The sequence below is a fragment of the Martes martes genome, assembly GCF_963455335.1.
Source record: "Martes martes genome assembly, chromosome: 3".
Classification (NCBI taxonomy): Eukaryota; Metazoa; Chordata; class Mammalia; order Carnivora; family Mustelidae; genus Martes; species Martes martes.
Window position 1 is genome coordinate 44832768 of NC_137890.1, and position 25265 is coordinate 44858032.

At 37.4% G+C, this 25265-nt stretch overlaps 1 protein-coding gene across 2 annotated transcripts in view; it reads right to left on the reverse strand.

Annotated features, from left to right (window-relative positions):
• Positions 1-3680: 3680 nt before the first annotated feature.
• TDRD3 (tudor domain containing 3) overlaps positions 3681-25265 on the reverse strand; it is a 161996-nt gene continuing 140411 nt past the window's right edge. For both annotated transcript variants that reach the window (XM_080798603.1, XM_080798604.1), the window contains 2 exons: positions 9016-9141; positions 3681-3938 (listed from right to left, as the gene is read on the reverse strand). In XM_080798603.1, coding sequence (XP_080654729.1) covers positions 3908-3938; positions 9016-9141 — 157 coding nt within the window. In that variant the 3' untranslated portion in view covers positions 3681-3907. The remainder of the gene's footprint in view (positions 3939-9015; positions 9142-25265) is intronic.

The following is a 25265-nucleotide window of genomic DNA, read 5'->3' on the forward strand; positions in this document are numbered from 1 at the left end:
GTATTTTTCCTAACTACAGCTGTTCTAAATTTATCATTAAATAAACCCCAACAAACCCTACCTAGAACCCACAAGATGGGAAGCTAGTCTCTTAGAGCCTTGTATAAGACTCACTGAGCGGGCTCCAGCAGTCTCTGAGGTGAATCATTGTATTATTTCACTTAAGACCACCTTAATATGAAACAAAATATGATGTCATTATAGTTCTCTTAAATTATAATGTTTACTACCCTGGATTATATAGTGTGTACCTGACAATACTAGCAAGCAATGTCTTGAGATTTTAACCTACATTATCAGTCTAACCATGGTCATAAACTTTGCTATCTGGAAGGAAGGCAGATGGAAAATTGGCAAACAAAAGAGAAAGGAGTTAACATGTGCCAGAATAATCCAACCACTGTCCAGAGACCACCCTCAGATCATTTAGCAAACTCTTAACAGAAGAACTAATCATTCTAGGATTTCTACATTCTGGGTGGGGTTGGGAATTCTCCAATATGCAGGTGGCCTCATCTCTTGGAGAATGAGAGCTGTCACACACGGACAGGATCTTGTTCTCCTGCATGGGCCAGTCGCGGACAGGGATTGTCACAGGGCAAGCGCCTCTCTGACGAGTACCAGGCATTTTCCTCCTTGTGGTTAGTCCTTGCAGTCAGCTGAACTAGACACGGGGTTAGGGATGGTGTGTTAGCTGAGTCATGAAGAAAGGCCCACAGGAGATGTAACTATAGAAACACTAGAAAAATATATGAGCCTGGAGGTGTTGCCCTTATGGCCCAAGCCTGGAAGGTCAAGTAAGCTACAAACTCGTTATTTAATGGGATAGAGACAGTCTTTCCATGCTATTAGTCCTAAAAACTTGAAGTGAATAATTAGGGAAAGAGAAGGAGGGAAGGAAAGAAAGGGTGAGAGGAAGAAATAGGGAGGGTAGGAGGGAGGGAAAAGAAGATAGGAGGGGCTCAAGGGAATTCTCTTCTGGCCAAAATAAGTGATAAAATTTTGTGCCCTGCTTTGAAGAAGAGGGCCCAAGAAATTCTCTCAACTCTTAGTTTTCTTCACTTTTTAGCCAATAGTTGTTTCTACAGTATCTTACTAAGTGCAAGTGGTATGGGGGGTAAAGACAAGGTTAGCGGCACTGACCACCCCTCATATCATGCGTCAGGTCCACCTGGAGAAGTGGTGGAAGTCGGTGGGGAGCCTCAGGTGCTTCCCCAAACTTTGAAGACCCTTTTCAGAAAACTAATACCCACAGCCCAGAGGGGGAAAATATTTTAAAATTAAAAAACACTAAAAAAAATAATAGAGAACAGAAGGTAAAAATATTAAAACTATAAATGGATAATTTTTAGAAGTTTAGCAAAAATAAAAATCAACAAAAAACATTTAAGAGATGCCATTTATAATAAATAGAAGAAATGTGAAAAAGGATAATATGCAGATGCAAAGCAAACTGATAAAGGGAGCTATACCGTGAGTACTATGAGACTGGAGATTGTGTTGGTCTTGTTTACAGCATAGAGCCCAGGACACTGTCAGGTCTCAGTAAATAGCTACTGAACAAATAAGTAAACATTAATTTTTGAACTGTAATTAAAACCATTTTTTTTCTTTGAAAGGAGAAAAAAGAATTTGAGCTAAGAATATGGAGATGGAAAATCAAAGGAAAAGGAGGGTTTGCCGCAAGAGGGACAATGGGAAGAAAGGAGAGGGTGAGCGGGTTTCTAACCAAATTCCTTGGGGGTACTGCCTGCTTTGAATCCTGACTCTAACACTTGTACTTTGTGTCCTGGAGTGAGGATCTCTCCAAAGGAGCTACCAGAGCTACAGAATGGAGACAGAAATGCGTTCCTCATAGAATTGTGGTGAAGATTACAAATGGTAATGAAGGAAGAGAATTTAAGCCAATGCTAGCATGTAGGAAAAGTTTGCAAAGAATAATGAGTATTTTAGGATTGTACACCCCATCCTCACATCCAGGCCCGCAGAAGGCCTTTAATAACAGAAAGTCACGGAGAAGCTTAGCTTTTTGTACAGTTAGCCCAGCATATCGTGCTCTGTCAGCAAGGGACTCCTTCCCCTCAGTGCACCAGCAGCCACCAGCAGCCAGGAGCACAGGGAGGCTGGCCCATTTGCTGTCTAACTTAAACCTTTCTTGAGATCTTCAGGGCAAATCAGACATTGCTCAAATTGTCATTCAGAACTGTTCTTAGGGACTGAGTGCATCCACTGAGGGTCTATTCCAGGGAACACTGGGTGTTATTAGGTATTACTGTTTCCATCTGTTAAACAAGAAAGTGTGTAGAACTAGTACCTCTATTGAAGCTCTTCTGGCTCTTCCCTCATTGACCTATTAGCTGTCAAATTCATTAAAACTACCATGGGTCTTCCTCTGATTCTCAATCCAGGACACACTTTATAGTTTACTTGGAGATCTTTTAAAAAACACCATGCCCAAGCCATCCCCTTCCATAGCTATGATGCACAGCAATGAAAAAGAACAAAAAACAAAAAACTCAACACTGTTAGCCATGTCATTTTCATCTGTATCCTTTCACTTATTATGATGCTATAGAAACAATCAACTGTGGGTTAATAAAGAAACTGCAGAATTCACAGGCCCTGAGTAAGAGCCTGAGCCCTCCCCTTCAAAGCCAAGTAGGACATTCTCTTAATTACTTTGGCCAGAGGATTTGTTTTCTCCTTCCTTCCTTCCTCTGCCTTCCTTCCTTCTCCCTGCCACCCCCCTTCCCTCTTATTCTTTCTTTTTAACTGTTCTCTTCTGGCTTCACAAACTGAGACTACGGGAAGATTGTCTTTGTCATATTACACGAAGTTTGTAGTTCAGACATAACTCCTCTCTGTAATGGACGTTCTGGTCTCCCTTTCCTTTGGCAAGAACCTTGGCTTGTGGACACATGTCTTCTGTCTGGAAACATGCTTCTGCCCCCACTTGTAATGTCGGGGCACTAATCCACAGACCCTTGCTGAAGTCACTGGTTCACAGGCAGGGAAGCAGCACAGCCTCAGGAGAAAGGCTTCTTTTCTCTTCTGAGTGCCCTTCTGGAAGTGACCCTAAGCCCATCCCCGGAATCAGTAGCTCTGGGAGTTGAAACCATCTCATGATCCCATGGGGCAGCCTACTGTAGAATGCAGTGGACGCCAGAGAAAGCAGAAATGAAAGATGCAAAGGATCAGGGTCTTTTGTGACAACTCTGCATCACTGAATCAGCTGAAACCTACTGAGCTTCTGGTAGTTCAGTGAGCCAGTAAATTCCCTTTAGTGTTTAAGCCGGATTGAATGGGGTTTTCCATTATCAGCAACCAGATACATCTTGAAAGATCCGTCACAAATTTTAAAAGGAAGGGAATGCTTGGTTTTGAGTTGAAATACACTCCAAAAAGCTAGCCGAGTGCTAAAAATAATACATTCAAACTTTAAATACTTTTTGCTAACATACTTAGCAGCTACTACCTTACTAAGAACTGCTATCCAGTTGCAGGTTGTTTTGCAGGAAATGTGGCAAGCTGTGTCCGTCATTTTATCTTGTAATTACCGTGGTGGTGGTGGGGGGACTTCAGTATCCTGTGATTGTTACTGCATTCTATACTATGGGATTAATATCAGACGAACAAGAAAGATACCATTCAGCAAAGAAAACATACAGTAAAACAATGTATATAACAGCGCATTGGTTTTATTGATGGCAGAAGAAAAGATTCTCTTTCACTTGTAAAAGGTACTTGCTCTAGTTAACTTAGTATTTTTTCCCCATTCTTTGTGTGAGCTGGATTGTATCCCCTTTAAAATCTGCTTTTCCATTCTCCAATAATAATATTCATCATGGCTGCACCTTATTCTGAAGGGAAAGTAGGAAGTCTATCAACAGGTCTTGACCAGGATGTTTCAGTCAATGGCTCCTTTCTTCACAAAGACTCTATTTAAAAAGAGAGGAGAAAAGTGAGATTGGATCCTCAAATTGACTCTTCTGTACTCAAGATACACTTCTGCTGAAACATATGTACATGTGAAGTGCTTGTATAAATGTTAATAGATCCCAAGTAGAAAAAATTGCACACTGTTGTCTAGTTTATAAACATAATTTCTATAAATCAGAATATAAACAAAAAGCAAAATCAAAATAATTTTTCTTCCTGAAATTCTTAGAGTACATCTCTGTCATTGTGAGCCCCATTATTGCTGGCATGTCAGTTTCGGGAATTTGGATTAACTAAATGGTATTTAACATAGGATGACCTGGAGAAGATGCAGTCTGCCAACAGGCCACTTCCACCCCCATCCCACCCACCTCCAATTTCCCCCTGGATTGGTTCTGGCTGCACAGGTAATTCACATGAGTCTGTGACCTGCTCCTGCCTGCTCCCAACATTTACCGGCATGGCTCCAGTAGAAGTACTTTGGGGGGTGACCACGGACAGAGCTGAGAGAAGTGGGTAGAGAAGCCTGTGTGCCAGAGCCCTGTTTCAGCTGCCTGCGGGAAACTGCACTGGGCCAGCAAAGGCACAGCGCCCCCCACTGCATACCAGCAGCTCCTACCTCTTCAAAGCAAATAGTCTCTTGGCCAGAAAATGAAGCCTACCTATCCTGCGGGCACCAGAGGGTTCTGCAACAGCTATCTTTATAGCAATCACTTCCTTGACCTTGATTTCAAAAGTTTTACAAAGGGACGCTGGACCAGATTGTTTAAAAAAAAAAAAAAAAGACATTAAAAAATGTATCTTTTTTTTTTTTTAAACCAGCTGAAAATGCTGTTAAAACCTGTATTTTAGAAAATAAAATCATGACATTTCTGTAGTAGTCAATGCTTAGCTCTTGGCTTCAAGGTTTCTGGTTGATATGTGAAATTGTGAGGACTGTTCTTTCATCAAACAAGAAACTAGCAGTGAATCCTCAGAGTGACTCAGCATTCATTAAACTATTTTCCATGTGGAGTCCTAAATTTGGTGGCCCTGGGGGCTCCAGAGTCTCCCCACACAGGTCATTTCTGTCTTTTCACAGCAGGATGTGACACTCTAACCATGCCTCGACTGACTACTACAAGAGCTTCTTAGCTTCTTCCCCTCCTGGTGCTGTAATCCAATATCTGACAGCAATACCGCCTAAGCTTAAGTTTGATCGTATTAGTCTAATTTGAAGTTCATTGCCACCAATACAGCTAAAGCTACACTCTTGTGTCACCACCAATACATATGCCGAATATCTGCTGAAGCTGTGAACTCTGCTTCTTTCCCTCTTTTTTTTTTTTTTAAAGATTTTATTTATTTGACAGACAGATCACAAGTAGGCAGAGAGGCAGGCAGAGAGAGAAGGGAGGAAGCAGGCTCCCCGCTGAGCAGAGAGCCCAATGCGGGGCTCGATCCCAGGACTCTGGGATCATGACCTGAGCCGAAGGCAGCGGCTTTAACCCACTGAGCCATCCAGGCGCCCCTGCTTCTTCCCCTCTTTAAGCATTCCTTAGCCTTTAGAATGTCTTCAGGGGACTCTACTCCACCACAAAAATGAAGCTTCCGATTTATTTCCGAGACCTGCCCCTACTAATTGGTATCCAGTTTCCAGGACTCCAGTCGTGTCAGAAACCTCTTCAAATGCACATAGTTTTGGCCAGTTTCACGGATTAAAGAACTATGAATATTTCTTCTATCCATATCTACTCATATTTATGAGTTATCTGGGATGATTATGACAAGTCTAGGAACTAGAAGTTTGGAGTTTGAGCCCTCATTCCCTCATGGCTCAGATCTGACTTACCACGACTTTGTCCCAGACTTGGGCCCATTTCCCCACATTGCTCCTCAACACCTCCTTCTCTCACCCATCCTGGACTCCGAGGCATCTCCTGCTTTTGCTAGTCATTAATGTTGTGCTTAGTACCAAGTAGAATCCAGATTCCTCTCCACCTTGGGTGAAGTATATATGCACGTGCAAGGAGGTGGTGGTGGGATAAAGGGCTTGTAAAGAAAACTTTTTAGGACAATCAAAGAATGTGTAAATTACACACCAAAAACTTTATCAAAATATACTAATTTAATAAACATTTACTGAACAGGTGCTATATGTCATTCATCATCTAGAAAAGTACCCAAAACACTATTAAAAAAAAGTATGACTATGAAATTAGGGTTTTTAAGTGAGAACAGAAAGTGCCTTAAGTGTTTCTTATATTGAATAATTTTAGATAACAAAACCTGAGAAAAATTTCAGCATATATTAGAATTCATACTTATATTTGCTGGGAAGTCAAATGGCAGGCAACAATGTGTATCTTTTTAAACACTTAAGTTAATGGAAACCAGGAATGAGGAAACAAAAAAATCTTTCCGCTCAAGAATAACATATTTTCGGGATGTCTGGGTGGCTCAGTTGGTTGAGCGGCTGCCTTTAGCTCGGGTCATGATCCCAGCGTCCTGGGATCGAGTCCCACATTGGGCTCCCTGCTCAGCAGGGAGACTGCTTCTCCCTCTGCCTCTGCCAGCCACTCTGTCTGCCTGTGCTCACTCTCTCTGAAAAATAAATAAATAAAATCTTAAAAAAAAAAAAAAAGAATAACATATTTTCAAGAACAAAAGGTATAATTCTTATTATTGGTGAACCTCCCATTCAAAGGTAGTATATCAAAAAGAAAATTCTACTTCATAATCTTTCATGTTTAAATTAAAATTTAAAAATTACTAATTTTTTCAACCAAGAGCACATGTGTTTTGCTTATTTATTTATTTTTCAGAGTAAATTTTGCAATGAGAGGTTTTTTTTATGATATCATCATGAGATTGTCCCCCTTTCTTCCCCCACACAGCAAAATTAATTTTTTTTAAAGATTTTATTTATTTACTTGACAGAGATCAAAAGTCGGCAGAGAGGCAGACAGAGAGAGAGGAGGAAGCAGGCTCCCTGCTGAGCAGAGAGCCTGATGCGGGTCTCCATCCCAGGACCCTGGGATCATGATCTGAGTTGAAGGCAGAGGCTTTAACCCACAGAGCCACCCAGGCGCCCGCAAAATTAATTTTCTTATCAATGTCAGGAATCCAAAATCTGTCACACATTTCCCACATCAACAGTACAATTCAAAGCAAGCAAGCATTTTGACTTAGGGAACAGAGAAAACCACTAACATTGTGATGTTTCAGTTGATTGGAAGTAGCCTGCATCATAGTATTTGGTATTGACGAGCTATAATTACCATGGAGCTACGGTTTCTGATTTACTTTAAGTAGTATGTTCTTTTTCAGAGGGTATTTTCTGTGGAAGCCTAATCTAGAAAACATAACGAAAGAAACTGAAGAAGGGCTGAGAGGATGGGAGTTCCAGCCCTGCCAGGCCCTATCCACCTTCTACCCTGCGGCCTCGGGATATCGCTGAAAAGTATTAGTCCTGCATCCACTGTTAGGCAACCTAGGGCAATCAGGGAGTTGAGAACCTTTGGCTTTATTTTAAAACATTGGTTTAACCAATTTAGAAGCCCTCAGGAAGCTATGAGGGAATTTCCAGTTTTCATTCACCTTAATTTTAAGCACCCTGAACTTATGTTCAAAGTGGATGTTCAATCTCACACAATGTAAAGTTGTGTAAGTCCTTACATACACTCGGAGTCTGCTCTGGTCAGTGCTTGCTACGGAAAAAAGCCCAATGTCGTGAAGCAGTCCTTCTGTGATAATTTGGACGGTAGGTCCTGGGTGTTTACTCAGTGGCCTTGTATTAAGCACGAAGAAAAGCCAGTGATAAGACAAAGAAGATGCCACTCTGGCCCACTGGGGTAAATCAGAAGTCAGATAGCATTGGACTTCCGCTCCAGGCAGACTACTTCATAAGGAGCTAATGACTAGAACATAGAAGAAAACATTCCTTCACTAAGGTGACAGAGCTAATTTGTAACCAGTGAACGAGCTTTGGGAAAGCTGAAGGAGATCTAAGACTCCGGGACAGTGCTGCCTAGCACAAATACAATGTGAGACACATATGCGATTTTAAGTTTTCCATTAGTCACATTTTAAAAAGTACAAATAGGTGAAGTTAGCTTTAGTAACATATTTTATTTACTCTATCAGAAATAGTCTCATTTCAATACATAAACAATACAAATTATTGATATTTTTTTTCCTAAGTCTTTAAAATCTGATATGTATTTTTCATTTATAGCACATCTCAATTCAGACCAGCTGCATTTCAAGTGCTAAAAATCCACAGCTGGTTTGAAAAATTGAGGGGGTCACTTAGCAGGGGGAAAATACAATGTGGATAACAGCCTTAGCAAAATGAAGAGCTGAAATGAGAAATTGAGAACAATTTCTTAAAAATTCTCAATGGTCTTGTTAGTGAGAAGAAACTGAGAAAAAGGATACAGTTAAGTCTAAAATACTCTCATAGTCTTTTGAGTGATATGTAACAAAAGCTGTAATGGGAAAACTCTCAAAATATTCAAAAGTCCTAGCATAAATAAAAAATAGAAATGTTACTAAAGGTGACAAAAGTATTTTTTTCTTATATTTCTCAACCTTCCTATTGAAGATGATTTCAGAGAGCAACTCTCTGAAACTCTAAGATGAAAGTTTCTGGATCAATAGCACAGGGCCCCCAATCCCATCTCTATAAGCAATCACATTATCTTCATCTAATTCCTGAAGATACACTATGAAAACATTTCCTCTTTCTTAAAAAGGACTGAAATTAATTAAATAATAAAAAACTTAATTATCCAAGTTGGTGATTATCTGGTCCTTTGTTTCCTTTTATTTTCTTCCTGCTTTCAAACTTAAAGACATTTCACTGGTTGGCATCACCTCCAATAGAAGAAAGTGGGTATAGAGAAAAAAATAGGGGTAGAGGTAGCATTTGTGGGGAAAGTTTTGGTGGAGAAGTAGGTTGTAGCCATGGTATAATCTTATATACTTCATAACTGAAAGGTTTGAAACATCAGTTTTTTCTATTATATTATGATGAATTATTAACAATTAGATTTACATATCCAACATAAATCCGTCTCACAATGCCAATTTTACCTTCTCATATTAGTTCCGGGCCCGGGGAGGTTGGTAAAACTGCTGGGTGGGCCGAGTGGATCTTCTTGGCTGGCCATCACCTCCTCTACGGAACTCAAGTGTTTGGTCATAGGTGCCTTCTTCCTCCTATTTGCAAAGAGTAGTGAATTAAACATGTTCAGAATAGCTTAAAGTTTCCTAAGTTAAATACTTTATGGTGCTGATTTTGATACGCCCTCTTAAGCTGCCCTGGGATTCACATCTGTCAACTTTTATAACAGAGGGAAGCAAGGGGAAGGGAAAAAAAAAAAAGCAGGGACATTGTTAAAACTCTTTGGTTCTTGATAATAGAAGAATGAACTTGACAGTGGTAAGATTAGAATCAAATTTAATTCTAGAAGAGGAAACTATTTCCACATAATAGCATGATTATCTCACCAAATGACTTGACACAAGGGGGTGAAATCACAGAAAAGCAAGCATTATAATAAAAATTTTCCTGAATATTTGGGCTTCTTAATATTTCTAGGTATTTGTCATGGAAAGGGATTTTGGTAAGATGGAAAAGGGGTTGAAGAGCCAGAGAACGTTCACCAGCTGTCTGTCCTCATCTGATGAAATCTCCAACATCGTTAAGAACCTTACATCTGGAGACAGGAAAAAATAATGGGTTGGAATGAGGAGGGAATACAATTTACATATAAAGAAGCTTCATGCAAGACATAGCAATGGCCACAGTAAGACACAAACCATTTTCTTCTCATTTTCTTTCTTACTGAGGGGATAGATCTATCAGCTCAAGGAATAGCATGAAAAATTAGGATAAGCAGATTAAATAGCAGAAAGAATACAGTTAATTATAATATTTGAAAAGAACTTAGAAGCAACAGAAACGTAGCCAAAGCCACACTGGTTTCTTACTGAGTGCTGCCACCCTGTTATTTTAGTATTTTTAAATTAATGCAGCTATGAAGTATGTTCCCTTTTAAAGACAGGAAAAAAAAAAAACCCTGGCTCTCAGTTTTGTTTATGAAAGAAACAGCATCTATTTCAAAAGTAGGGTTTACATTCCAACTGAATTATCAGAGCACAATCATTTGCATCATTTTGGAAATGTATCCCACTTCTTTCTCCTCCTCCTCACATTATCTCTGAACCTTCTTTCCCAAAAGATTGCTTTCCTTTGACCCTATTAATACCATAAAAAGTTATACAAGAGACTGAGTTCTATTCTTCAAATTTTACAGACCCAACTACTGCAATTTTACCTGAGAGAAGCAGAAAGATGCTAAGATAATTTGATAAAATCCTATCATTTAGAAATGATATTTAATATGTGGCACGAACGTAACTCTCATTATCAGGCATCCTCCATAGTATTCTTAAGAAAAAAAACCATTATTTCCATTTTATACAAAGGACACTGAAGCCCAGGAAAACTTTGTGACCTTGCCCTGATACTTCTAAGGTAAACCTGATACTTCTAAGGTAAACCTTTGATTCAGATGAAACTGCTTAAATCTTTACATTTCAGTCTGCATGTCAAAGAAATAAACCAACAGCCAAAAATTAATGATCATCCTTAGGGGCCATCATCACCTAAATAAGAGAATGGAGAAATGTGACAATCTATCAACATCACTCAATAACTACATTTTAGAGACAAACTTCCAGATTAGCTCTGCTTTCTCTACGCCCCTTTCATTAACAGTCTCAAAATGGTTAAAAGTGTCAGGTATTATGTCTATAATTTAGTAAAGCAATTAAATGCAGGAAGAAAAATTAAAAAGTGTTCAGGAAAGGAGAGAATTATTTTTCATTATTCTGGTTGCTGTTCTGAATGATGATTGTCAAGTATTATAGCTAAATTTGAAAAGGAGCTATTTAATTTTATGACATATAACAACATTGAAGCTCTGCATTTAACTGAGAAGAATGAAAATATATTTGCTACTGTAGTAGATGAAGTAATTATTTCAGGAATTTGAATTTTTTTTCTCCACACCCAGCCGTAGAACTGGCTAGAGGACATCTAAAAATCTATCCTTTATCAATAAAAAACACTGTTAAAGGTAGGAAACTACATTTGCTGAGGGAGGGAGCTGGACTTATATAATATGGCATTGGTATTTGAAAAGCGGTCTCTACTGTGTTTAAAGACTCACAGACTGTACTAGCCAGAGCCAATTAAATGGTTTTGTAAAGATGACTGACCATGAGATTTCTTTCACATTATCTGATGTCTTCACAATCTTTTTATACAAAGTAGGAGAAAAAATAAAAATGATTCTGACAGCTTGGTTGGTTTTCAGTTATTGTCAAAGGCATGGTCTTGCTTTTTTAACTTTTAAATATTTCTCTTGCAGAATACTCGAGGGCAAAACTGGTCACCCATAGAAACTACTTCCTATAGCATAGCTAGTAATTGTTAGCACTGCATGAGTACCTCTTTCCATTTTATATAATACATAGCTCAATTTAATAGATGAGTTTATTTGGAGTCATCTTTTGATGGCATTTATACCTATTTCTTCCTTCTAACTAGCTTCTTCCTTTAGGTATCGCTACTCTGTAACAGATTTAAAATTTTAAAAAATTTAAAAATTTTATAGTTCATAAACATTTTTAAAAATCTTGAAAATTAAAAAAAAAAATAATGGGGCACCTGGGTGGCTCAGTGGGTTAAAGCCTCTGCCTTTGGCTCAGGTCATGGCCCCAGAGTCCTGGTATCGAGCCCCACATCGGGCTCTCTGCTCAGCGGGGAGCCTGCTTCCCCCTCTCTCTCTGCCTGCCTCTCTGCCTACTTGTGATCTCTGTCTGTCAAATAAATAAATAAAAATCTTAAAAAAAAAAATAACAACATTCTGTTTGAGTTGGCATAGTCCTGGAAGGCCATACAGTCTGTCCCTCCCCTTAGATCTGAAAACGAGGAATCTCTAAAGCCTGAGAGGTGAACTCATTTTCCCATATCACAGGGCTTATTCAAGGAAGAGTCCAGACTGGGGTCATTTTGTTTCTGACTCTCAGGCAAGATACTTTAAAAAGCTTGTGATACCTTTCATAAAATGAAACTGACCAAAGTCATCTTCATCCAACCTTTGAGATTCAGAACTATTTTATTGGGACTCAGACTTTTGACCACCTAAATCCGGTTTAAAAATACTAAATAACTAAAATTTGAATATCTACATGCCCTCTTTTCATACCAATATTTACTAATTTATTGTTCCTTTTAATGAGAAGATACAAAATGCAATAATCATTGTGACATTAGGCATGAATGAATTATTTTGAAGAAAACAGAAGAGTTCCAGCACCAATGCATAAAGAAGATGTACAACTTCACTTATAAAACATGTTCAACAGGTCACAACATCGTTTTGTGAATCACCTTCAGTGTATACTATATCTGGAGTGAGAACACAGACAAATACATAATCCCTCATTTATAAGTGAGCTGTGGTATAAAAGCTCATTGTAAGTCAGTCACTCGGAACCTGGAACATATCTCAGTAAAAGGTACGTAACATTAAATAGCAGTTGGGTTTTCTCATTTTTCAAGGTGAAGTGCAACTAAGTGTACAAACCAGTATTTGAGGGAACGTGCTAGGTCGGCGGTTCTCAACTGGGAGTGATTTTTCCCCCATTGTCTGGTGACATTTTTGGCAGCCACATCTGAGGCGTGCTACTGGCATCTAGAGGGGCTAGAAATATTTTTGGTTCTTACAAACTGAGGGGCTAGGGTGTGGGGGAGCTGTTACTACATCTAGGGGGTGGAGGCCAGTGATGCTGCTAAGCATCCAAAAAGCCCACACAACAAAAAATCACTGAGTTTTAATGCCAACAGTGCCCAGGTGAGAAACCCTGGTAGGCCAATGAAGGAGGAAGAAACTTCCTACTCCTAAGTGCCAGGGCAGCCTGGAAAATAATTCTGAAATTCAGGAAGTTTGGGCTTGCTACCCTTCCACTTTTTCTTTTGGAACATTTCTTCTGCCTCTGTCTCTAAGGCCTGAACTCTGACCCAAATTCTCTATGGAACTTTTGGGGGATGGAGGGCTCTATATGCCCATAATGTTACATTTTCCTCTGTTCCAGCAACACATTCATATTATCTTGCCTTAAATTACTTCAGCATTTTCCCATGGCTATAACTCTATGAGGAGACAATCAGAGATTATTTGGTTGGTGAGAGTGGGGAGAAGGAATGGACATTCTCTTCATTAAAAAAAACTAGAAAAACTTATTAATACTGTCATGTGTCCTTTAATAGCTATCTTGTGTGCAACTTAATAATGTTTCTTCTAGTCCGTCCCTTCTAACAGAATTTGTGTAGTAGTTACAAAAACATAATCCAGTATATGAACTGCATACCGTGTACTCTCAACAATAAGCCCTGAAATTTAGGGTATTCTGAATAATGAAATACTCATGAGTAGATATCTCCTTCAGTGATTCACATATGAGCTACTCACTCTGTGAATTTCCAGGCCACCTTTTATTTGCCTCAGGAGCTAGCGTAGTCAGTTTATAGAAATACAAACTGATTTTAATATAAAACCTAAGCAAAAGTTAAAAGACAAACTTGCTTTCCCAAAACATCATGTAATAAAGGCAAAACTACGCAGATAATAAAAAGATTAGTGGTTGCCCAGGTTAGGGGGAGCAAAGAAATGAACAGGCAGAGCACAGGCAGTAAAACCATTCTGTTATGATACTACTACGGTAGATAGGTGTTATATTATACATTTGTCCAAAACTGAATCTTAATGTAAACTATGGACCCTGAGCAATAATGTGTCAGTGTAGATTTATCAGTTACTACAAAAGCACTGTCCTGGAGGGAGATACTGATAATGTGGGAGGCTGGGGGGCGGGCAGTGCAGGGAGCATAGGAAAAGTCTCTGTACCCTCTGTTCCGAGGTACTGCTCTAAAAAAAACAAAGCCCATTAAAAAAAATAGACTGTAAAATAGGCCATGTCAGTGGGATACTTTGTGCCTTGTATAGTGCTGATGATATGGTAGGTCCTTAATATTTGATGAAATATTTCTTGACCTGCCTTCTTAAAATGACACATTTTCAATCCATTCAGATTCTTCCTGTGGTTATCAGTAACTAGAATACGACAATTAAATTCCTTTCATCCTTGGGATGCCAAGAGAATTAATTAATGTGTGAAAATCACTTTGAAGTTTACTGAGCTTTCTGAATTGGTTCTAGGTTGTCCTTAATTTTGATTATACCTTGGATATTCATAACATTTCCTCTTTGTTTCCACTGAAAAACTCTGACCTTTGATTTTACGTCTCAGTCCAAACAGTGAAATAAGGTATCTCTGCCCCATTCAAAAACAAAAAAAGAAAAAAAAAATCACGTAATGGACCCGGAAAGTAGAACTTAAAATATTTTTAAGTAATCTGTTTTAGATCAATTATACTAATATTCTACTATATCAGAGTAACTTAAAATTGAAAGTAAAAGCTGGATCGGCTTTTATTTTCTGTGAAGGTTACGGGTAACACCTGAGCCCACAAGAATCATGTATTCTGATCAACGCTGAACTTTAGTTTACCAATTATTCTCATTTAAGAAATATATTCCAAGTGAATATTTATAGCTCTATCACAAAATAAACCAGGCTTATGGTAGTCTAGAACCACAAAATATAAAACAGAAGTTTCTGTAAAGAAGGGTAATCCAAAAAACTAAGAAACGATTATTTGTTCAAGTAAGTAGTACCATAACCTGAGGTAGAACACAGGTCTTATAATTCATAGTCCTGTCTGCCCTTCACTCTGCCCCCAGGTCATGAGGGTGAGGAATACAGTTACAGTGAATTTCAGAATTGGAAGGGGAAATTGGAGATAATCTGAGCAGATTAAATTTAAAAAATATTATTATTATTATTTGTATTTTGGGTAAATGTGACACTCTTCTTTCAAATGAAATTTTACATAGAATTTCAAAATAAAGTAGGTGGGCCGAGGTTAGAGTGAGTATATGCAAGCAGTACCGCCTTGGCTTTCTCTTCCTCAGTCCCTCCATGCTCTGTAACTCCCAAAGGGACAAAAATTAAAACCTCATCTACTCCAGCCTCTGCTGTACTCTAGCAACTAGCTGGGTTGACTGACCTGTGTAATATAAGAAAGCGAGGAGATGGGAGAATAGGAACCGAAATGCAGGCCTCTAACTCTGAGCTGAGCCCTTTTCACCTTTGCCTTCTACCACAGAGAAAACCTAAACTCTTCTTTCCACTTCTATGAACTAAATGTCTTATCTGATATTAAAAACATACCTAAGTGTGTGTGGGGGGGGGGGGGATGCAGATTTTATTAACATATGAGAAAGTCATTATATAAAACCAAAATAAGTAAATTTTATAATAGACTTATTTCTTTGTTTTTGAAACTTTGAGTAAAATAAGATACCATTTGAGAATAAAATATAATGGGGAATTATAGTCTCCCCTTCAGAGCAGATCTAAGATCATCTCTTTAATATGTACCATGTCCAGGAATATTTTATTTAAACCACATATTTTATAGCAGAAAAGAAAAACACTGATTCTGGACACCCACCCCCAAAAAATCTGATTCAAAATCTAATTACTAAACAACTATTCCAAAATGCATGGCTGATAGAACACAATGTTTTTGTTCCTGTATCATGCAGGATTTCATAACTGTGAGACATTTCATTGTGGTTCTGATCTCCTTTCAGAGAAGACTACATTTTCTAGAGTTACATAAAAATTGAAACTGTTGATGATTCTACAAGACATTAGGAAATCAATACCTAGTTCAAAGATTTACTCTATGCTCTGTGAACAAACACACAGTACTTTGCATCACAGTCCTTCCTCTAATATCATTAAGACCAACTACCCCTTAACACAGAGTAAACAAGCTATTTTTGGCAGCTTAGGCACCCAAGGAAATTGAACTAATCTTCAAGAGGCTGCATCCATAGTTTAACTATGAGAATATAATATGAAAAAGAGACTAGTAAATATGTTACCCTTATTAAACCGCAAATGATAAAAGTATAGACACTCTTTCATTCAAAAACACACCTGAGTTTACCCAAAACTTGGAACGTAGAAAAAGGGAATGAATGTTTATTTCACCATGTGTCTGACATTGTGCATTATATCTCATTTAATCCTTCCAACAATGCTTTGAACTACTTCCGCTCACCATTCTACAGATGAAGAAAAGGCGGCTCAGGGTAATTTACCCAAAGTTATGTAAGTTATGTAAGTGGCCATGCCTGTGGCTGTCTACTCCAAAATTCTTTCCATTGCGTCACATAGTATATATTTACCTATCTTGCTTCAGACAGTTTTGCGAATTTTTTCTGATAGCTAGCTCAAGAACATTTTCAAGTAAATGGATGGCCTCTGCCCTGAGGCCTAGCATAAACATTGTTAACTGGTCATAATCTTTGTTGAAATACTAAGTCCAAAGAATGAATATACATTTTCTGAAAATATACACCTCTTTAAAACTCATTGATTATTTCAGCTGAAGGTTAAACAGATTCCAAAAGCTTGCCCAGAAATCAAGGCAGAGAGAGTATCCTGCTCCCAAATATGCCAGTCGACAAGATTTCCTTGAGATATACTTCATGACATGGGTATTTGAGACTTCGGTCTCTTCAGTAAGATTTAAGTCTGAGTTTAGACTCTACCACTTCTAAGCATATTGCTCACTTCTCCTGATTCCAGTTTTCTGACACAGAAAACAGTAATGAACTCAGAGGTTTACATGGAGAGCTGCAGGAGGTAATACCTATGAAGGGTTTATGAAATAAGCCTTCTATGTTGTCTACTATTCTGAAATAAAGAACCCTTTGACAATATAATATACATGCCCATTTCAATCAAACTATCTAGACCCATGGACTTCATTAAAATTTAGGAAGTTTGTTGCTAAAGTATTCCTCAAATTGCTTTGGGCAGACAAGGAAAGTGGAAAAGCCACTGGGAAAAATGAAAGAGCAAATGCAAGAAGGATTCTTGTACCTGCTCTCCGTTTATTTCTAAGGAAATTAAAAAAAAAACAACAAACAACTATGCACTAAAACTAATAATTGAATATTCTAAATCACTCTATTGTTACCATTAGTTTTGTTTCTTTGAAAGGAGGTCTTTTTTTTTTTTTAAGATTTTGTTTATTTATTTGACAGAGAGAGAGAGAGAGATCACAAGCAGGCAGAGAGGCAGGCAGAGAGAGAGGAGGAAACAGGCTCCCCACTGAGCAGAGAGCCCGATGCAGGGCTCAATCCCAGGACCCTGAGATCATGACCTGAGCCAAAGGCAGAGGCTTAACCCACTGAGTCACCCAGGCGCCCCTCTTTTTTTTTTTAATTACAGATAGAAACGGCAGACAGAACAAAAAAGGGGGGGGAGGAAATTAGCAAAGAAGCATTCTTGAAATCAATCAAAAGTTATAGATACTATTTGCATAAAATCTGAATATTTTAAGAGGAAGCCAAAAATAACTTAACATGATCAACCTCTTTGAATATCCTGCCTTTTTAGATCATACCCTTGGAATTTTGGTAAATGCTATAAAAAAGAACCAGTTAGAAACACTGCTTAAAAAGTGGAAGTACAGGGCACCTGTGTGGCTCAGTTGGTTGAGCCCCCTGCCTTTGGCTCAGATCATGATCCCAGAGTGCCGGGATCGAGTCCCACATTGGGCTCCCAGCTCCACGGGGAGTCTGCTTCTCCCTCTTACCTTCTCCTTTCTCATGCTCTCTCTCACTCTCTCTCTCTCAAATGGATAAATAAAATCTTTAAAAAAAAAAAAGTGGAAGTACAGCAATGACTATTAGTAATAGAAAATGCCTATCTATGTTGCTACGCTTTCAGGTCAATGACTACAAACTATCTTTGCAAAAACAACTGCTTTCTTATATATGCTAACCGAACAAATGTGTTTTAGAATATTTTATGGTTAGACATATGAGCATTAATCACAACTGGTTAATCATTTCACTCTCATAATTTATATCATTTCTACATCTTAAATGGGCAGGCTAATACAATTTAAGATAGGTTAACTCACTCTTTCTCTAGGTAATAATTACTGCACAATCATGCCAAACTATTTCTTTCTCTCAAAGTCAGCCCAATGCATATTATGTAACTGACCACCTGAGACAGTTACGGTATGCTACAGTGACCTGTAATATAGATTTAAGAAACAGAGATAGAAAAAACAAAACAAAACAAACCTTTCATGTCAAATTGATGAAATACAGACCAGATCTTTGCCATTAAAAAGTAGAGAGGGTTGGAGTGGGGATGGGACACATGATTTGACATGCTTTATATAACTATAAGAAAAGAACTGTCATGCCTAATAACACAGAAATAAAATCACTGCTGATGTTTTCATCCACTTAGTGAAAGTAAAGGAACATAAGACTAACAGGAAAAGAATTAAACATTTAAATCTTAAAGCAGATAGCACCCAATGTGACGAACATCATTTCTGCATTTAAATTCCACTCACACCTAAAAACCCACACTAACAAAGTCTGCATAATGAACTAAAAATATTTCTCTTTGGTGAAACATAATGATAACAGATGTTTAGAAACTCTTATCAATTAACAGGCTAGTTAGCAAAGCCACAGTTTTAGAAATGTGAAGTAGTCCAGGAGCCAGTGATCTGATGTCCATGGTTCAAGATCCACCCACCACCTTCAGAGAACTCCGGTGAGAGGAACTCAGGCTTCCTCAGGCAGCCAACTCCACTGCTCTGTGTCCTGTACAACAAAGGACAAATCTGCATTTCTACCTACATTTTCTCACTGAGCCTGTTTCCTTTGCCATATGAAAGACTATAAGCCATTTTAAAACAAGTATTAGTTTTCTATTTTCTAGAATTAAAAGACTCAACTCTTGGAATCACTTGTCAAATACCATTATTTCCAGAATCTCCCATCATCTTGATCATCTTTTCCTTTATGCATTTTAATATTTACTCTTCTATGTAACCTAGTTTTCAGAATAACATTCCAAGTAGGGTCTGCTTGGAACATAATACTATTATTTCCCATGATGAGCAAACTCTGTATAATCTGTAAGTGTAATCTAACCTTATTTTAATGTTTTTAGCAGATGCCCAATCACTTCTTGTTCATATTGTGCTTGTCATCAAGTAAAATCACTACAACCTCCTCCTCGGTCTACGTCATTCTATATTTGAAAATAATTGTTTTCACAATCTAAATCTAAATCTTAAACTTAACCACAGTTGAAACCCATACACTAATGAAAGATATTATTTTGGCACAGTATTACCATTGGTTTATTCTGAATAACTATAACATTTAAGTCAGTTTTTGGACAAGTTATTTTGATTTTTTTTTAATAGGGAAAATTAGAGAACTATCATGTAAAAGGGTAGAACCTAAATAGATGACTAAAATGTCATTTAACCTTGAAACTAGATTCCAGGGAAATTTAGAAGATGAAAAGAGTCTTGGTGTGAGATTAAACTCTCTTACCAAGAGAATAGTAGGTTAAAGGAATAGGTTGATTTTTCTCTGCCCTATGGAAAATGCTGTCTAGCCTCTTGAGAAATATGAGCTGATACTTGTACCGCATATATCTTCATTTTTTAATTTAAAATTTTCTAAATTCATAAGAATTAAGATTGAACTAGACGTTTGAAAGATACCTTAAATTGGTATATCACACACTGAGCACAAACTTACTACAATGCTGATTATTTTTATATACTACTTCATTAAGCTCACACAAAAATCCTCAAGTAGCTTGGTATCATTTATCTTCATTTACAGGTAAAATGTAGGATCACGTGCTATGGTGTTAATAGGTTGAAACTTGAAAATCAGCTCTGCAGCTTACTAACTCAATGATTTTAGGCAAGTTACTTTATGACTCTGAAACTATATTTGTTGTTTTGCTTGTGTGTAAAATGGGAATACTAATAATTATTTCATAGGTTTCTATAGATATTAAATCGATTAATGCAGGTCAAGAGTTATACAAGGTGCCTGGTGGGTAAGTGTTCTAGTTATAATCAGGTTCTAAAAAGAAGGACTCTAATTTTCATATTCTCAACCATTTATTCCCTTAACCTCAAAGTGTTAGTAGAGAAATAAAATATCATCTTGCTGTTATAGAAATATAAATTACTCCCAGTATGCTTAAATTTATGGATTTCTTTTCCTCATGTTGAGATTTCAAAATGTTCAGTATATGAAGAGTTAGCTTATTCTAAAAAAAAAAAAAAAATTATTCTCTTTCCAAGTTTAGGAGACCTTCTCAATCATTTTTGACGGTTAGATGGTTGAGGAAAGAGAAAGGAATCACAAAGATTTTCTCCAAGAATAATAAGGGAGAGAAACTTATCTCTGTCAACTTAGGTAAAGGAAAATTATACAGTGTATGTGACCTGATCTAATTAAGGCTATTAAACATACTATATTTTCCTGTAATAATTTCTAGATTTACTGAAATTCAGGAACCCTGCTTCATATATTCAACACAGGCTAGAGGAACTGATAACATACGCTTGAGAGTAATTTGCTCATCATTTTATACAAAGGGAGAACATAGTAAATGTTTATTCCTGTTAAATATGTGTTTTGTTCTTGTTGTTCAAGAATGAAGCTATTTCTCCTTGTCCATAGAGCCACAGTGGAACAACAACAGCAAGGACAAGTTAGGAAGTATTACAGAGTCAGGAGATTTTCTTAGGTTTTTCAAACACTTAATATGTACTTTTCTGAAAAGTATTAAGGTAAAACAATCAACTTTTTAAAAAATTCTAAATTCATCGAGATTATTTAGTATAACTACTTTATGCAACTTAAAACTCCTTCCCTCTTCTCTCCCCCCACCCAACCCCACACACAATGTATGAAAATAAAAAGTAAGGCAAGTAGATCCTACTGGACTAGAAGAAAAAGGACAGGAGACAACCAATGATAATGTCATTATTGTACAGGAATTTGTAAAACTGAGGATTACTAATTAAGGCTTAGTGAAAAATCAGTAAGACTAGGAAAGTTTACGGTATTCTTAATAGTTTATAAACTCTGAAAGTTATAAAGTGTATGATGATAGTCAAATTCTACCTTCATTATCTATGAATAAGGATGTGACAGTCTTTTAAAAGCTGAATTGAAATGAGGAGAAAAGCCTGTCCAGGGTTAAACACTAATTTATGCAATCCCCGGTTTCGACAAGAATCCTGTCAATGTCAAGCAGCAGGTACACTGACAGCAGGATGGGCTGAACAGCTTTGTGTCAGAACTAGGACGGAAGTCACCAATTTATGAAGGCTGTTACAAACATAGGACTTCAAAAGTGTGAAGAAAAACGATTTTGCATAAAGAAAATGATGGGAATTTTTATAACTTTGCAGGCAATACTATTACCTTAAAGGAACACAGTTCTTTCATTTTGCGGGAAAAACTAGTATACTTTAAATAAAGATTTATGGATTTTTATTTTAGGCCTGCATTTTAGGAGTCCTAATATAGAAATTCATTATACTAGTAACATACATTGTAGTTGAAAAGAAAATTTTAAAAGGAAATATAAGAGAAAAAGGAGTTAATTCAAAGAAAAAGATGGTGCAAAGAAGCAGTTTGGGTTTCCTTCCAAGAGAGATAATTTGGGATGCATGCCCAACTCTTGGTTTGAAAGTTCCAATCAGCAGCTGCTGGTGTTGCAGTCCAGGGTCAGCAAACATCACTTTGAAAAGATGGACAATAAGGGAAGCTGCTCTTACCAAAGCCTTGAAAGAAAGCTAAAGAAGTGGAATCAACATTAATTAAGAATCTATGTGCCAGGCATTTCAATTATTCAATGACTGAATAAAATGTTTATTGAGCAGTTACTATGAACTTTTCAGCAACTCTATAAAATTGCATATTTTTGTCGCTATTTTTCAGAGGAGAAAACAAAAGTGAGGTTAAAAAAGGATAATATATCTTGCCCAGGTTATGTTGCTCTTTCCGCACATCCCAGTGGATGCTGAAGGAGAGAATTAGATTGATCATGGGAAAGTCTTGGAGGCGTATAGAAATAGATCAAAATCAAGTGTTTTCCACCTCACTTGCATTTTAAACACATCATGAAATTTATAAAGGAGGTATAATAACATTTAGGTGCTACCTTTCTTGCTGTAGAATAAATTATCCATAATGCTAGCTACTCTGCAGGGCTCAATTGAGGGAACAAACGGCCCTGAGATGGCTATACTCTCTGTAAACAGTTACTATACTTTAAATGAATTAATGTAAGTAAAGAGCTTAGAATAACATCTGCTGCAAAATTAAGTGTTCAATAAAGTGTGCTATTATTACTACTTCACAAATGTAAAGTTCTATTCTTTATAATGTCACATAAAACATAAACAGTTTTTTCCACTGGTTTGAGTCAAGCGATTTGATTGTATTATCCTAGTGAATTACAGAGGTTGAAAACCTAACACCCAATGCTAAATGAGCCTTTAGGTGGCACTTTACATTTCCAAAGTGATTTTTAAGTTATTGGTATTAATAACCAATGTGACATAAAAGAGAGGCTAAGAAATCTGGTCAATTAGCAAAATGTTCATTTTTCTTCCAATGAAAACAGAACCCAGAGGCAATCATCTTTACTGGGGCAAATCTTACTAGCTTACCAAATATAGTAATTGTCTTTACAAAATTCATCCAAGTTAATGTTCCCCATCTTGGTATCTATGGACAAGGAGCATTAACTCCCCAGAGAACATGACTCCTAAGAGGGAAAGTATAATAAAGCAGTAAAATGTACCAATACAAACTATTATATGTTCCAAGATATTTATCCTCAGAAGCTTAGGTGAACACAAATCATTCTGTCGTATACTTGACCGTCAATGTCCTAACTTTACCTAAAAACTTAGAGCTATAATATATTTTAAACAAGGGATATTCTTTAATTTCATAATTTGATAAACTTCACAATATTGTTATGCTTTTCTGAGTGTTATCACATTCAGCAACATAAACTTAGAGAGACACTATTTTTCTTTTTTCTCTCTCAAGATTTTATTTAAATGCAAGATAGTTCACATATAGGGTAGTATTAGTTTTGGGAATAGAATTTAGTGATTCAGCAGTTGCATATAACACCTAGTGCTCATTACATTAAGTGTCCTCCTTAATGCCCATAACCCAGTTACCCCATCCCCCCACACAACTCCCCTCCAGCAACCCTGTTTTGTTCCCTATATTTGAGGCTCTTATGATTTGCCTCCCTGGAGACACTATTTTTCTAAGTGCTCTCTGGTCTCTGGGAGAGTCTATATATTATTTAGGCTCTTTTTAAAAACTTTATCAATAGTGTGGTGTGGTATGTCCATGATGGGCCATCCCCTTCAATGCCAGAACAAGAATATTCCATGGTAGTTGATAGGTTGACTCTATAATCACGAAGAGCATATGTTCTTAACAGGATTACCTAGTTTCTTATTTAGATTTTGTTTTATATTTCCACAGCTAGTAGGGGACAATTCTTTATAAGTGTCATGAAAAATTATGAAGAGCATTAAAAAAAAGTCCTCATTTAAAACTGTGTTGGTGTTAGGAAAATCTCTCTCCGCGAATAGGCCAGGAATAGATGGATAGATCACAGATAAATAAGGTCTCATGAGATTAAATGTTTTTTCTTTTATTTCCTACCTTATTTTGTTCTCTAAATGAAAAATTTAGTAACTATCACAGCTTTTTAAACACTGATATCTTTCATGTGTTTCCATGTGTACACACACACACACACACACACGTGTCTTAGAATGTTCAAGTACCCACTTAACATTTTTATCTATTTAATACATTACTACCTGGCATGAAGATGAGTTCAAGAAGCTTGGTAATAGTCCTAGGATTATATTAATGGTAACGGTTTATGCATAAATGCCCACCTTCACAGAGCATTTTCCAATACTGAATTTCACCAAAGTCGTAGGGCAATAATATAGTCATTACGTTTAGGCAAAAACTTTCAAATACCAGGTTCCTAGTGAGAGCCTCTACCGAAAACTGGCTAGGGGTTAATTAACTATTAGCTTCTGCTTAATAAACATGGGAAGTTCTCATTTGTATATACATTTAAACTTTTCTAGTAGCTACTAAAAGACTAGAAACTGAGAGTGAACTATCATAGTATGCTTTACACATGATTTTTACTAAGGGTTGAAAATTTTTGCTGTGAAAATACACTCTTGATCAACTCCCTCTGCCATGTTCCTGGGCAGTTTCTAAATCTTTATTTTACTCTTCAAAATTCCTCTCCAATTCTTGACCTCATTATTTTCAACTGATGACCTGCTTTTACTTCACGGAGAAGAGAGTTCATTAGAATTATCCAGCTTCCTTCCCTGAAACCCAACAATTTAACCTCACCACATCTATATTTACTTCTCTCTCCTCCTCTCCCTAGTGTTCCTCAAATACCCAAAGTCACATGTGAGTGTGCCCCACTTTCTTATCATGACCTGGGTTTTTAAAAACCTTTACTCCTATTATTACGACTCTCCTTCTCTCTTTGCTTTGCTGTGCCTTTGATGTAAACAGGCTTGGGTTTTTACCCTGAGTTCTTTTACTCTTTATTCTCATCCTCTATGCTTTTTATCTTCACAACCAAGATCGTAAAAATAGCCTACACTTCATTTTCTTATTTCCCACTCATTCTCAAGAAACCGTAAGTTGCGATACACATGCATCATTCCACTGGAAATGCATTCTACAGCTACCAGTCACCTACTGATAGCCAAATCCAACAGGTGCTTTCCAGTTCTTCTCTTTCCTGATGTTTCCAACACTAGATATTATGTATTCAGCACCCATTCCTGCTGTCCTCCTGGCTATACCTTCTCAGTTTCCCTTCCCACCGCTTAACTGTGAAATTCCCCAGGAGTCTGACCCCAGTCCTTGTCTTTCTCTTTTTGCACATTTTCTCTAGGCAATCTCACCCATACTCTTTATTTTTACCTAAATGCTGATGACTCCCAGGTCCTCACCTCTTGCCTTAACTATTGTAATAACTGGTCTCCACACTCTCTGCTTTCACTGAAACCCATTTTCTATACTAGGGCAATAATCTCTCTCTCAGATTTTATTTATCTGAGAGAGAGAGAGCAGTGGGTGGGTGGTGGGGGGAGCAAAGGGAGAGGGAGAAGCAGACTCTCCTGAGCAGGGAGCCCGATGTGATTGCGGGGCTCGATCCTAGAACCCTGAGATTGTGACCTGAGC